Source organism: Talpa europaea (assembly GCF_964194135.1).
Source record: "Talpa europaea genome assembly, chromosome: 12".
Classification (NCBI taxonomy): domain Eukaryota; kingdom Metazoa; phylum Chordata; class Mammalia; order Eulipotyphla; family Talpidae; genus Talpa; species Talpa europaea.
Window position 1 is genome coordinate 6,881,722 of NC_140079.1, and position 14,731 is coordinate 6,896,452.

General features: G+C 59.1%; 1 protein-coding gene across 1 annotated transcript; it reads left to right on the top strand.

Moving 5' to 3' along the window:
• The first annotated feature begins 6,581 nt into the window (after window positions 1-6,581).
• Window positions 6,582-13,181, top strand: WDR18 (WD repeat domain 18). Its single transcript, XM_084250434.1, has 10 exons — window positions 6,582-6,797; window positions 7,831-7,941; window positions 9,802-9,935; window positions 10,091-10,232; window positions 10,671-10,814; window positions 10,937-11,001; window positions 11,092-11,216; window positions 11,401-11,567; window positions 12,488-12,556; window positions 12,856-13,181. The coding sequence occupies exons 1-10, from the start codon at window positions 6,588-6,590 to the stop codon at window positions 12,985-12,987; spliced, it is 1,299 nt and encodes a 432-aa protein (XP_084106560.1). The 5' UTR covers window positions 6,582-6,587; the 3' UTR covers window positions 12,988-13,181.
• The last annotated feature ends 1,550 nt before the right edge of the window (window positions 13,182-14,731 follow it).

Here is a 14,731-nt window from a genome sequence, read left to right on the forward strand (position 1 = left end):
GCGCCAAAAAGAAAAGAAGAAAATATATACATATATATATACACACACACATATATATATAAATTTTAATAAAACAGGGGAAAACCAACGAACACTTGAATTACTCAGGTTTCGAACATTCAGAAAGATGAATTACAGGAACAGCAATGGAAATCAGAAAAGAGAGAGGCAAATATTTCCAGGGCTTTCGTGCAGCCCCGGATTGCCTGGACCGGTGTCCGGTGTCTGCCGGGCCCGCGGCCGTGCAAGGCTGACCGTATTTACCTCATGCGTCCCGCACTGTCTCATTTTGTCTGGGTTTTTTGTTTTGTTTTTTTTTCATCCTATTCATCACACACTCACCACATCCAGCTTCTGTTGAATGATAACCCCTGAGCCACGATCAGTTGAATTATTTTTCCTGTTGCTTTTGGAAACATTTTTGTTTTTGGTTTTGTTTTTTAAAGAAATAGCGATATTCAGACTATAGGGTTTTTAAGAGGTTTGGGGGGTTTTGTTTTGTAAATATTCTATTTTATTCTTGGGGGAGGAATCAAACCTTAGGAAGAGGATATATATATCTATCTATACGTCTATATATTTGTGTTCATTCAGGGAAACTGGACTTGACAGAAGAAAAAGTAATACCCTTTTTATTTTTCCCATGACTGATTTGGGTTCGCGCGTGCATTTCCTGTGTGTGCTGGCCAGCTGGTGCGCGCGGGACACTGGGCCCCTGGGCTGGAGCCAGCAGAGGTGAACTCAGGTGCTGTGGGCAGGGTGTGCAGGCCCTCTCGGGAGAGGGGATGCCTTGGGCTGCATGCAGGGAGCTCTCGGGACAGAAATCTGGAGGTCTTAGGAGAAAGTGCTGGAAAAGGACACCCCCCCCCCAGGATGGGAGGGGGCTCTACCCAGAACAGCCCTCAGGCTCCTGTCTCAGGGATGAATGCGGCCTGGGGGCTCTGTCTTGCCCACAAGGGCTACTTTTGGAGACTATCAATACTGGGGAATGGGGTAAAGCCAGGCTTAGCTCAGGGTGAGGTTTTTGGGGCCATGGCACCCTGAACAGTCCCCCTCTTCTGGTCTCCCTTTGTCCTCTTCCACCCCTTTGGCACTAGAGTAACTAAACTGAGGCACAAAGGGACTGTACCCCTCTAATACCCCCCTTAGTGACTTGCCTCAGAGGATGGGGGTGACTTGTTTCAGGCAGGGCCAGTGCAGGTGCCGCTTCCCTGCCCTGCAGGTCCCCCGGCTCTCCTGTGTTGGGTGTTGGGTGGGGCTGTGGCTTCTCACAGGTAGGGCCTCTTCACCAGCCAGGTGTTCCTGTGGGGTGTGGGGCAGATTAACTCAGCTGTCCCCAGGGTGAGCCTGGAGTCTCTAATTGGGCTCAGGGAGCCCAGCCTAATGAGCCGGGAGGGGCAGAGCCCTGCTTGGCAGCCTCCCCAGCCTTGTCCCAGGCATCATCTTGTTGCCTTGGATACCTTCTGGGGGGTGAGGTCCTGAGCCAGGGAATCTGGCTTGCTTTCTAGTCAGGCTGTGGTGTGACTTTGGGAAGGAACCCCTCTTTGTTTGATATATCTCAGGGTCGTTGATGCTTCCCCCCAAGAAGTGGGGAGGTGGCAGGCATCCAGGGGTTTCTTCTCGGCTTCCTTCTAGAAGGTTCTCCCCTTTTCTCGCTGCAGCAGCACAATCATTGTGGGAAGGGGAGCTTTTGGTCCCCAGACACCTCCAGGCCCCTTGTCCCCTCTTCTCCCTCCTGCCCCCCCACCTGCCGTTGGAGCCCACTGGTGGGTTGTTGGGGGGGGGGAGGTTCCGCTGGCGTTTCTTTCTACCTCAGGTGTGTGACTTTGATGCCAAAATCCACCCAGCCTGCCTTTCTGTTCCACTTGCTCAGGACTTGGGGCAGGTAGGGAGCCGCCCTCACCCCCACCCACCCCCAGAGGGCGTGAACTGCGATCTTGTGTGTTGTGTGGTGGAGTGTGTGGCCCCGGGTGCTGTCTTGTGAGGGGTCTAACTCAAAAGCACGGCCTGCTGTTCAACGCTGATGATTGTAGGGGACAGGTGGGGGTGCTCCCCAGGCCCTGCTCTCCCTGCCCACTGGAGCCTGCACTGGGGTAGCTAGGTGTAGGGGTCTCCAGAGGGCCTGCCCCTGCTTCAGGTGCCCCCTTCGAGCCCCTGCGTCTGTCCGGGCCGTGCCCTCGGTGGGGGTTTAAGGAAGGGGCAGCTTTCTGGGGTGTGGTTCAGCACCCCATTATGCAAACCAGGGTGCCTCGCCCCTGCCTGTGTACTATCCATTCTGGAACTGGTGGGGCTTAGCAGCAGGGCCAGAGCAGGGACTCCCAAACTCAGGGTGGAGAGGGGCTCCCCTGCTCTGGAGATGTTTGTGGACAGATTGCTTCTAGAATTTTCCTTGTGACCTCTAAACTGGCCACAAGGCTGTCCAGCTGGGGGGTGGGGGCGGGGGTGGAATGGTGCACTGGGGTGGCTGGGTTAGTTTGAGTAGATGTGCATTTATACAGCCACTTTTTTCGCTTTTATCATTTTTGCCCACTCTTTTCTTTAATTTTGCTTTTGTGTTTTTTCTCGGCAAACATGAATTCAGCCTTTCATTCTTGACAGGTGAAATTTCAGTTTCTCTGGGGTTTGTCAGACCGCGTGGATACCACGCCTGAACTCAGGTTAAAGAAAAAAAAAAAAAATTTTTTTTTTTTAAAGGTGTAACTACTCTACCTCTGGCCGGCCCAGCCTGTCGCGAGCTGCCCGCGTGGGCGGCCTGTAACAGATTTCAGTTTTTGCAGAACATTCAGGTATTAAAAGGGAAAAAAAAAAAAAAAAAGCAAAAGACCAAAAAAAAAGTGTGATTTTGAAATTTAAAAGAACACTGAAAGTTTACATTTTATAATAACATTATTATGCAGATTGTATTTAAACTTCAGAAATATTTAAGACAATTGTAACCCTGTAAAGCTGATGAGATATTAAAACAAGACCAAACACTTCTGACTTTTAACAGAAATCTGCTCCTGTGGTGGTTTTTTGGGCGCCGCCCCACCCCCATCCTGGTGGGGTTCGGGTCGCAGAAGGCACAAAGGCCAACCCAGAGGTGCCTCAGAAGGAAATACACCCCCCAGGGTCACCGGGCCACGTCTGGGGACATCCTTGATCGCCAGATTACATCTCCTGGCACTGAATGGTGGGGCCAGGGATGCTGGTCAGCCCCCCACAGCGCCCAGGAGAGCCCTCCACAGTGACCCCCACATCAGGAGGGCAGGAGGGACCTAGCTAAGCCACCTCCAGAAGAATGACCCCCCTCAGTGTTAACCTTGAAAGTGGAGGTGAGTGGTGCGAGCCAGATGTGAAGCCCCAGTTTGGGAGTGACACAGGGTGGGGAGGTTGGTGTCTCCTAGGCCCCAGGCTGGCTTTCTGCAGTCCCAGTGTCCAGTGCAGACTCCTCGGCGGACTGAAGCCCTAGGATGCGTGACCAGGCCTTACTGGTCTTACTGCCCCACACGGCTCCCTTCATCCTCTGCCAGATGTGGCCAGACATTGACAACTGGGCATGAAATGTATGACATTCCCTCACCCCCACCTGTCCCTCTTCTGCCTGTCCCCTAATCAAATACCTGCCCCAGGGGTTTGGGTCACTGCCCCAGAGGACTGGCTTTGGGAAGCCTGGGAGATGAGGCCGTGGGTCCTGGGCCTTATACCAAAATCCACATTTTCCCCAATGTTGGTGACACTTTCACATTCCTGTTTAGATTGGGTGTGGCCCCAGGGAAGCCAGACAAAGGGACAGGGCAGCCCCAGGGCTGTGCTTTGCCACCTCTAGGCGCCTCACAAACCAGAGAAGGCAGGCCAGGATCCCCAGAAGAGACCTCCTGGGGTGTCCTAGCCACATCCATCTTCCTGTGACCAACATGACGGGCTCAAGGGCAGTGTGGCCAGTCTGGCCTCCCTTGTCTGGACTCCCAGGCCACCAACTCCAGCCACTGCTGGCCCAGGCTGGTGCCTCCTGCCTGAGTCAGCCCGGACTCCAGCCGCAGTCAGGCTGCTTTGGGAGTGAAGGAAAACAACTCCCCTCCTGTCGCAGCCAGCTAGCTTCTCGGGCCTCCCCCTTGTTTAGTTTCTTCTGTGGCATTTTCCACTCAAGCCAGAAATGAATCCACTAAGACGTGATCCTGGCCCCCACGAGCCTGGGGGACAGTGGGAGGTTAGACAACGTTGGGAGGTCAACGTGCCTGCCCCCCAAGAAAACAAAGGAAAAATGACTGAAAGTCACTTTCCGTCAAACTGGATCTGCCAGTACCACGTGTTCATTCCTCAGCCAAAAGGACCTGGAGAGGGTCAGAGCCACCCTGAAGTCACACAGCTCCCAGGGGACCAGGCGGGTCAGGTGCACCACCTCCTCCCTGCCTCCAGAGCCCAGGGAGCCGCCTGCCTCTGGTTCCCAGCTCTGCGCCAGCCAGTTGGCCCCTGGGAGGCTCCTGGGAGGTGAAACTCAAAACCACTCCGGTTAGTGGCGCCCAGGGAGCCAGCAAGAAGCAGGGTTTGAGGGGGGAAGGGGCTGAAAGGATCATTAGTGCACATGATGGGGCCACTCCAGGAAGGCTGGAGCCACTGCCATGGCTGTGGGTACCCTGGGCCGGGGAACGGGGGCCTGCCTGAGATGGGGCCGGATGCCAAGAGGGAGGGTCTGGTTCAGTTTATCAGTTGTACCCAGTGCCCGAAAACAGGAGGTGCTCAGTAAATGAGAAGGCCGTGAACTCGGGGTTGTGGAGGGCCCTGCCTCAGTTTTCCCACCTCCAGGGCCGCCGGCAGCCTTGGATTAGAGACCAGGCACCCAGCTGGCTCTGAGCAGGTCTGGCAACTGGGTGGTCCAAGAAGCCCCCGAGTGTGGCTTTGTCCTGCTCTTCTGACACAACTGGTCTGTCCTCATTCCGGGAAGGGCTGGGGGTGGGGTGACCTCTGACCTCACACAACAGCCTGGATGAGCTGGGTCCCCAAGGAGTGGAGGAGGGGAGGGAGAGGCTAGTGATGGGGACAGGGCTGTAGTCCATCTGCCCTGCCCCCCCACCCCTCCCCCCCTCCACCATCAGCACCCCTCTTCAAATCAGCTTTCCCCTCCCTCTCCCCCTGCACCTGTGCCTGCCAACACTTGCAGGAGCTGGGCTTGGGGAACCGGAGCACACCTGCTTTAACATGTGGAGAAACTGAGGCCCCGGAGCCTCCCCCTCTCAGAAGTGCGGGGTTCCAGTCCTAAGTCGGTGTTCAAAAGAGGGCGCCTAGCTCAGCCCTGGAAACTGCACATTGTGGCCATTTTCAAACTGGGTTCCACAGAGCACCCGTGATTCAGGATTCAGAGAAAGATGGGGGGGCGGTGTTTGAAAGTGTAAACTGGTCTTCAAAGTCTTATTTTTCCTATTCCACTTTCAAAACATCGCAGGAACCTGGGGCACCAGCTGGTTCTGGGAGTGGAATTCAGGAACACTGCCCCCCAGTTTGGCAGCTACTGGGAGTCTAGACACCCCACTCTCAACTTCCAAAACTACTTGGTTTCCTGAGCCTCCCCCTCCCCCCCGGGATGAAGTAAAATGGAGACTCCTAACTGCGCACGAAGCCGCCAGCGCCCCGCGTCCCCCTCCACGGTCCGGCCTCACGGTCTTCGCACGCGCCTCTCCGTCCACTTTCTTCCTCAGGTGGTGTGTTCCCTGCTCTGGGAAGCCCCTTTCCCGGGTTCCCAAAACGTCCCCCTCGGTGCCCTCCCTCCCCCGTCGGCCCCCCGCGGCGGCCCGAGCGCTCCCGCCCCGGCGCCGGCCCCGCCGGCCTCCGCGCAGACGGCTCGCGCGCGCCACCTCGCGGCCGCCGTCGGGGCTCGGAGCCGCCCTCGACGGGGCGCCGGTTCCTCGTTCCCCGGGTGCCTCGGGGGGACGCCCTTCCCCGTCTCCCCCGCGCCCCCGGCTCCGTCGAGCGCGGGGCGGGCGGGCGGGCCGGGGCTTGGGGCGCACCCCGCGCCCAGCACCGACGAGCGCCCCCCGCTCCGAGGCTGACGCGCGGCTCCACACGGTGAAAACGCCGCTCGCAGTCGCGGCGGGACCAGCGCCCGCCAGGCCCCTCGGCGAGCGCGCGGCCCGCGCGGCCGGCACCGTGCGCTGCAGTCGGAAAGGGGACTTCATGGCCCCGGGGGGCCGCCGAGCGCCGGCCGCGGTGTCCTGTCGGGGGGGCTGTGTCCCGCGGCCCCGTCTTGGCTGGACCGGGGAGTCGTTTTATTTGCAGATTCAAAAAAAAAAAGGATGCGAGAGGCTGAGTAAGTTGCCCCAAGACGCCCAAACATCCAGGCTGAGACCCCACTGCTCGCGGGAGGCCTCGGCTTCTTGTTTAGGGGCGCGGTCTCCTCCCCGGGTCCCCACCCGAGCCGCAGACCCGCAAACCCCCAGATTCTCCAAAGCACAAAACCACCAACGGGCCGGGCCACCCCCTCCCCGAAACGTGTGCGCACGCGCGGCTGCGCCGGCCGCCGGGGGTGAGGCGACGCGGGCGCCTCTCTAGCCCGCGCGGCGCATAAAACGTCTCGCTAGTGATGACGCAAGTCCGGGCAGGGAGGCTGCAAGATGGCGGCGCCCATGGAGGTGGCCGTGTGTACGGATTCGGCGGCCCAGCTGTGGAGCTGCGTCGTGTGGGAGCTGCACTCCGGCGCCAATCTGCTCACGTACCGCGGCGGCCAGGCCGGGCCTCGCGGCCTGGCGCTCCTTAATGGCGAGTACCTGCTGGCGGCGCAGCTGGGCAAGAACTACATCAGCGCCTGGGAACTGCAACGGAAGGTGCAGCGGCGCTCCCTGGCTGGGCTCCGCAGGGGATGCGCTGGGAACCTGGAACCGGGGTCGGGGGAAGGGTCGGGGGGTGCCTACGCCCCCTGAACTGAGTGGGGTGGAGGTGGGGTGTCTCCGTTATGGTGCTCTGCGCCTGCGTGGGTATGGGGGCTCTTTAGAAGGTGGGAGGCGAGAGCCCTTAGGGAGAGTGAGACCCTTTCGGACGCCGAGCGCATGCGCGGAGGTAAGGTTGAGCCGTGACTGGGGGGCGAAGGGGGGGTTGTCAAGTCTCTGGGCTGCGGACTGTGCGCAGGCGTTTGTGAAATGCTAGGAAAGTGGGGCCCTTGGGGTACTGCGTATGAGCAGGCGCGAAATTTAAAGAGTGGGTTGTTGGGTTTCTCTGAGTCATGTGGTCTTGGAGGGTGAAGGTCTGGGGAAACCCCATGAAAGGGTATACGGGGAGACTCGTGAATTTATCCCACTCACCCCACAAAGAAAAGGGACTACCCTTCCTAATAGGCCATGGTTTCTCTTAAAGTAATCCCAAATGTGGCCCCTTTCTACGGGCTCACATGCCTGGGGACAAAGACTCTGCTCTAGCTTGGCCTGATGTGGTTCACAGCAGCTCATCAAGTTTTCCCATTTAGAGATTTGGAAACAGGCTCAAGGTACAGGCCAGACATTCGGGGAGGCAGAATCGGGGCACAAGCTGATTGACCCTTGGGGTCTCCTGGGCTTTCTGTGCCTTGCCTGCCTCCACCCCCAGAGGACCCCTCTGGTCCTCTACCCAGACAAAGCATGCACCTGCTTTTATTTGAGAATCCTAAGGTTTCCATCTCCACCCTCCAGTGCCTCAGCTGAAGCTTGCTTGCCGAACCCTGGTTTAGTCAATCCAGGTCAAACCATTAGTCAAACCATTCCCTCTCTTCTTTCTAGTTGTTTCTACTCATCTGCTTGGGAACCCTCTGCACCGCCTACATTCCCTCCTGCAGTCCCCTGATTCTGAATTCTGCAGGTGGCTCAGAGGCTTCTTGTGTCCTTCTAGGACCAGCTCCAGCAGAAGATTATGTGTCCCGGACCTGTCACCTGTTTGACCACATCGCCCAATGGCCTCTACGTCCTGGCAGGGATTGCAGAAAGTATCTATCTATGGGAGGTGAGAATACAAATCAGGTGTGATGGGTTTGGCTTCTAGACTGCTGGGGTGGATCATGTGGTGCTGAGTGATATCTTCATTCCCATACACACTGCAGGTCCTGGGGCTGGAAGATTACTTAACTGCGTTCTGCCTTTCTTGACTTCTTCCATACCTGCTGAGTGGCCTCCGCACCTCTCCCAGAGAGGTGACATGGGCATTGAGGATTGATGCAAGGGGGCTTCATTGTCTTACTTTTGGAGCTTTTAAACCTTAGTCCATGCTAAGGTTTGAGATTAGGAAGTAGTATCTCAAGTACAGAGAGGGAAACTGAGCCAGGGAGGACCTCCTCACAGGTTGACTGTCAGAGTTGCTGTCAGCATATTTCAGGGAGTCATCTTGGTTTGCTGCTCCTCCTTGGGGAGGGCATTCTTGTATGGCTGTCCAGGTGGGGGCCAATGTCAGCCTCTACTGCCTTTCCCTCTTTGTGGGAGGGGGCGGTTGGACAGCCTTAGGGTAGGAAGGCTGGGGGGAACAAGGAGCCCAGCCTCTGTTCTTCACACTGCAGCCTGGGGAGCCCCTGCATTCGGCCTCTCACTGCCCCAGCTCTCACACACACAATAGCTGTCACTTGCTCTGCACAAGAGGAAACTCTGGCCCCAGGGGGTTGTGATCTGTTCAGTCCTGGGGGCTCAGAAGGCACCCGGGTGAGTGAGTAGCTGAGGTAACAAAGCACAAGAAAAAAGAAACTTACTCTCTCCCACTTCTGGGGAACTAGAAGCCAAGGTCAAAATGTGTCAGGCCCAACTCCCTCCAGAAGCTCTGACAGGGACTTTCCTGGCTTGTCCAGCTCCTGTGGGCTGCAGGCATTGTGGGCTCGGGGCCAGATGGCTCATTTTCTGCCTCCTCCTCACATGGCCTCCAGTGTGGGTGGTCTCAGATTTCCTGTGGTCACTGCACTAGGGCTTCCCCACGGCAGTGTGGCCTCGTCGGAACTGACTGTAGTTCAGCCTTGAAAAGCACCACTTTGAACACTCCAGGTTCACTTTTACATAGCTTTTTTTCCCCCTATCTTTTGTGCTTTGCATTCACAAATTCAGCAAATCCAGAGGTTAGTTGAATCACCAGATTTGAAACCTATGGGTGTAGAGGGCCAACTCTGAAACAGTCAAAAATCCTCAGATTTTGGTTAGAGGAAGGGTTCTCGAATTCAATCCTTCATGGGTCCCAGGGAACAACTATAGTTGCATTTTTGGAGAATCAAAAATTTGCATTCTTGCTGGGCGAGTCAGCATCCTCCCGTGTTCATGGATCAGCTGTACGACTGCAAAGACCCGTCTTCCTCGGTTCCAGGGCCTGGGACGTAAACAGCTGTCTGAGGGCAGGATTCAGCCACAGCAGCATCTGTGATCTGTGTTTCCTCCACCCCCTTTTCACAGTCCTTGCTGGGGCGTTGTGTGACAGGCTTGTCATCTGGAGCCTCTCCTTCCTTAGACCGCCTGCCTGGCTCCTTGCTGACCTTGGCTTCTTTTCCCGGTCCCTTCTGTCAGACTCTTTGCGCAGTATACTTGAAGCTCTCACAGCCAGCCTGGAAAATGGTCACTTCTGGCTATGACCCAATATTCGGGAGGAGCCACCCACAGTTCCTGCAGGAAGCACACCCTCCCCAACCTTTCCTGAAGCCATGTCACTCAGAAAGCCCCCATCTTCCCTGGGGACCCTGGTTACAGGATCCCCACCCCTTGCACCAGCTGAGGCCCACAGATGGGACCGGCACGGGGCTGGTCAGGGTGATGGAGGACAGAGGGCAGCAGCGGGAGCGGGACCATGTGGCCAGAGTGGCAGCTGTTTGCTGCGCTGACCTGTGTCCTCTGCTCGCAGGTCTCCACGGGAAACCTCCTGGTCATCCTGAGCCGCCACTACCAGGACATCTCATGCCTGCAGTTCACTGGGGACAGCAGCCACTTCCTGTCGGGGGGCAAGGATTGCCTGGTGCTGGTGTGGAATCTCTGCAGGTGCCTACCTGGTGCTCTGAAAAGGCCTTGCCCAACCCAGGCCCAGGGTGAGGGAGGGAGGATGCCCTGGAAGACATCGCCAGTCTGACTGAGCTGGAGGTGGGTGTGGGGCATCCGCGTGAGCATTTGGGGCATCCCTCTCCCCCCACACACAGTGTGCTACAGGTGGACCCCTCCAGGACCCCTGTTCCCCGGCACATCTGGTCTCGCCACACTCTCCCCATCACTGACCTACATTGCGGCTTCGGGGGGCCCTTGGCCCGGGTAGCCACAGCCTCTTTGGACCAGACGGTGAAGGTAGGACACCTCCCACCCTGCCCACACTCCCGGGGTCTGCAGGCCGTGCCTGGCAGTGTGTCTAGGACAGCACCCCCTCCCCCCGAGGCTTCTGACCTCAAGGGCATCAGCAGGTAGTCAGTTGAGGCCTGTGTCAGCGCAGGAGTTTCCATTTGCTTACCACACCCAGTGGCCCCCTGACCCCGGCTCAGGGGATTTGAGGGTGTTTAGCTTAACTTGGGTCTTTGCTGAGGTCTGGGGGATGGGAGTGGGGGGGGCGTCCAGAGCCAGCAGTGACTAAAGCTAGTGTTGGCACGGGATCACCAGCATGAGCACCCAGTTCCATTTGGGGGGAGGCTGACGGTCTTTGGGGGGGTCCAGCACCTCCCAGTCAGGGCCATCCACCCACGGAGCAGCCCTTGGGACCCCCAGTGTCCCTGAGAGCACCCCCGCTCCTAGCTGTGGGAGATCTCCTCGGGTGAGCTGCTGCTCTCCGTGCTCTTCGACGTGAGCATCATGGCCGTGACCATGGATCTGGCCGAGCATCACATGTTCTGTGGCGGCAGCGACGGCTCCATCTTCCAGGTCGATCTCTGCACCTGGGTGAGTAGCCAGGGGACGCTAGCTCCAACCCTAGAGACCCCAAAGGTCGCCTGCCCCCCGCCCTCTGCGCCCCTTGTTAGAGGCCCCCTGGCCTGCTGCTCACTGGCCCCCTCGGCCCACAGCCCGGGCAGAGAGAGAAGAGCTTCCATCCCGATCAGGACTGTGGGAAGGTCTTCAAAGGACACAGGTCAGGACTGGGGTACGGGGTGGGGGTGGGCTGTTCCTCCATCCTAGGGTCGGTCATTTGCACGGCGCTTTCCCGCCCGCCTGTCCGCAGGAACCAGGTGACTTGCCTGTCCGTGTCCACGGACGGCACCGTGCTGCTCTCGGGCTCCCACGACGAGACGGTGCGGCTGTGGGACGTCCAGAGCAAGCAGTGCATCCGGACAGTCACCCTCAAAGGTGGGCAGCGTGCCCTCCCCGCATGGTCTGAGCCGTGTGCCCAGCCACAGCCATGCCCGCTGGGCGGGGGGACGCCAGTCAGAGGACAGCGGGGTCCCAGAGAGGGTGCGCAGGCCCGGACACCGACAGGCTTGAGGGAACAGGAGCCTCCTGAGGGTGGTCCGTGATGGGGTCTGCCCCACAGGCCCGGTGACCAACGCCTCCATCATGCTGGCCCCTGTCAGCATGCTGAGCTCCGACTTCAGGCCCGGCCTGCCCCTGCCCCACTTCAACAAGCACTTGCTGGGAGCCGAGCATGGGGACGAGCGGCACCGCGGGGGCCTCACCCTGCGCCTGGGCCTCCACCAGCAGGTACACCGCGCCCCTGGCGGCACCCGTGCTCCAGCCTCCAGAACACGCTGGCCCCCACTCTGTCCCCACTGAACAACTCCATCCCTGGTGGGGTGGGGCTGGCCCCCACTTGTAGGCCTTGCCCTGGCGCTGGTGTGGACACTGCACCTCCAGCCTCTGACCACATGGCTGAGCGCAGCCTGGCGGCCGGTACCTGACCCCACAACACTGGAGTCTTCCAGGGTGGAAGGGCGCCACACACCGGGGTGTCCTTCTAGATGCAGAGCTGGGCTTGGGGTGCTGGTCTAGCAGAACGGCGGGCGCTGCTCATGTCCTTGCACCCACGGGGTTCCCCTCCAGCCAGGCCCCCTGCCTGCCTGTCCTGGGTGGGGCCTGTTCTGACCCGCTCAGGCTGTGCCAGCCGTGATTGCCCTGCTTCAGGGTCGCGCAGGTCCCTGGGGACTGGTGATGAGTCCCCTCCTCAGCCGCGGGCAGCGTGTCCAAGCAGCGAGTGCCAGGGGACACTGCAGCAGTATCTGTCCATCTTGCTGGGCCAGGCAGGCACTGCCATCAGTTCTGGTGCTTTCTTGCTCCTGGTTTCAGCATGTTCTTCCAGGCCTGCATTTGGGGCATGCCAGGAAGCAGGTTTGGGGAGAGGGGAGCATGTGTGTTGCTTTTCTCCAGAAGTGGGCTTGGAGCCTGCGGCTGGAACAGAGATGCCACCCCTGCTGGTCAGCTTGGGGCTTGCAGCCCTGCCGCCCGTTGACCCGATTTCTCCAAGGCTCGCTTCCGCGCCTCTTCACCTGTCACCGCCTAGCACCCAAAGACCCACCTGGCTCCCCCCTTCGCTCAGTCTCACGGGTGTGAGGATGCCCTCCCAAGGGCCACTGCCCACACTGAAGGGGGTGATTGAGCGGTGCAATGAGCCCCTCTTGTTTTAGGGATCAGAGCCCAGCTACCTGGAGCGGACCGAGCACCTGCACGTGGTCACGTGCAACACCATGGAGAAGGTGGGCTGGGGAGCTGGACAGGCGTCCTGGGGAGCCAGGCGGGTCTTTGGGTGCTAGGCGGCAACAGGTGAAGAGGCGCAGAAGTGGGGCTTGGAGAAATAGGGTGGAACGGGCGGCAGGGCTGCAAGAAGGGGTGGGCTCTACACTGGTGGGGGGGGGTGGCACCCTACCAGAGGGTGGAGGAACAGGGCCCTGCGTGAGGCCAGCCTGTCTCGGGCAGTGGGGGACCCTCCTGGTTGCTTCAGGTGCAGGGCCTTGTTGCCACCCCTCCTGCCTCTGAGCATTCTCCCCTTCCCCAGAATGTCCTGGGCGGCCAGGACCAGCTGCGCATCCGCGTGACCGAGCTGGAGGATGAAGTGCGGAACCTGCGCAAGATCAACCGCGACCTGTTTGACTTCTCCACCCGCATCATCACACGGCCGGCCAAGTGAGCCTCGCCCGCCCGCCCCCCCCCCCCAGCCCCCAGCCAGACTGCCGGGTGCGCACTGGGGGTGTGGGCCACAGCCCGGTCCTGGCCCACCCAGGGCAGGCCCTCCCCAGGGACCAGCCTGCTCAAGGCTCAGAGCTCGCGCTTTGCCACTTTCTGATGTTTGGATTTTACAGGGTCCTGTCGCCTGAGTATGGACCCCCGGTCTTTGTGTCATTTTGGTGCTGTTCTCTTTTTAACAAAAGACTTGTGAAAACTCCTTTTTGGGTCTGTGTGTGTACGGGGTGTTTCCAGATTCTTCCCCATGGCCGGGCTGCGTCATGGAACCTCCCCCAGCCTCTTGCAGCATCCCAGTTTTTTACTCCATTGAGAGAAACTGGAGCTCAGATGTTCCCAACAGTCCATTTGCTGCCTCAGTGCCTTTGCACAGCGGTGAGGACCAGTCACTCCCATGGAGGGCACCACGGGGCGCCGGGCTCTGAGCCGAGGTCACCTGGGTCAAGAGAGGGAGCTCAGTGTGGCCACAGTGCCTGTCCCTCTAATGGCCACCAGATGGTTCTCCCAACCCAGGGCGGGCAACCAAACCTGAGGGTAGTGGCCAGTTCCCGGGTCCCCTGGAGGGACACACATGCAGGTCGCTCTACCCACACTGTTTTGTGGACATCAGAGGCCTGAGAGGCCAGACTTACTGCCCTGAGGACACTGCCAGCCAGTGCCTGGAGCCCAGCCCAGATGAATGTCCCAAGGCCACTAACAAAACCTTCCAGAGAGCAGCCCCCAGCTGACAGTACTGCTTAATGATCCAGAAAACCCATGTGATTGAGCGGTGCTGTAACTGCGGCGGCTGCAGCCAGCGGCCAGTGCTGAGTTAATGCTTTCAGGCTAATGGCACTTCCCCCTTCTGGGGGCTCTGCCCTCACTAGCTAGTGCAGCGGAATGCCCCTGGACCCTTGGGGTAATGGCCCTGTGGGGTAGCTAGGATGGGGTGTTCACTGGGCCTCCTGGGCCTGCTGGCTGATGGTGGGGCTGGGAGGGGGCTGTTGGGCAGAAGACCTCTGTCCTTTGAGGCCAGAAGGGGAATGAGGCCCCATCAGGGACTTGCACTGTTTGTGGGGGTGGGGGTGCCCTGTAAGTCAAGACAAAGCCAGCACTGGTCCAGCAACCATAGTGGCCAGTCAGCAGGGCTGGGGGTTAAAGCTCTTGGCCCTTCCCTGGAGCTGCGGGGTCTCAGTTTCCCATTTGTAGACTGAGCCATCTGTTCTCACCCCTTGGTCTTCAGAGGGCCTGATGGAAAGGCGAGCTTTTAAATTTGACTTTCCACGGGACCCCTCACCGACTCGGGCCTGATGCCCCCTGGCCCTGGTCAAGTTCCAGACCTAGACTGGCAGGTCATCGTGAGGCAGTTTGCAAATGCAGCTCACTGCTGCCTCTCCCTCTGCCCTCACCTCCAAGGACACCCAGGGCCCAGCCCCTGCCCCCAGCACCTCTCCGGACCCTCCTCAGAAGGCTCCCCAGCCTACCGCAACCTACGGCTGGCACTGCAGAGACGGGTGACTCAATGTTCCCGCAGGGCTGGGGCAGAGGTAGGCACCCCTGAGCAGAGAAGGTAGGGTCACTGCCCCCTCGGGCCGCCAGTGTTCTGATTCAGAACTGAGTCACCCGAAGCTACAGACAGGCCCGGAAGAACTGGACATTAATACGCAAATGACTCCACACCCACGCTGTTCCCGGCCCTGACTGGAGCTGAA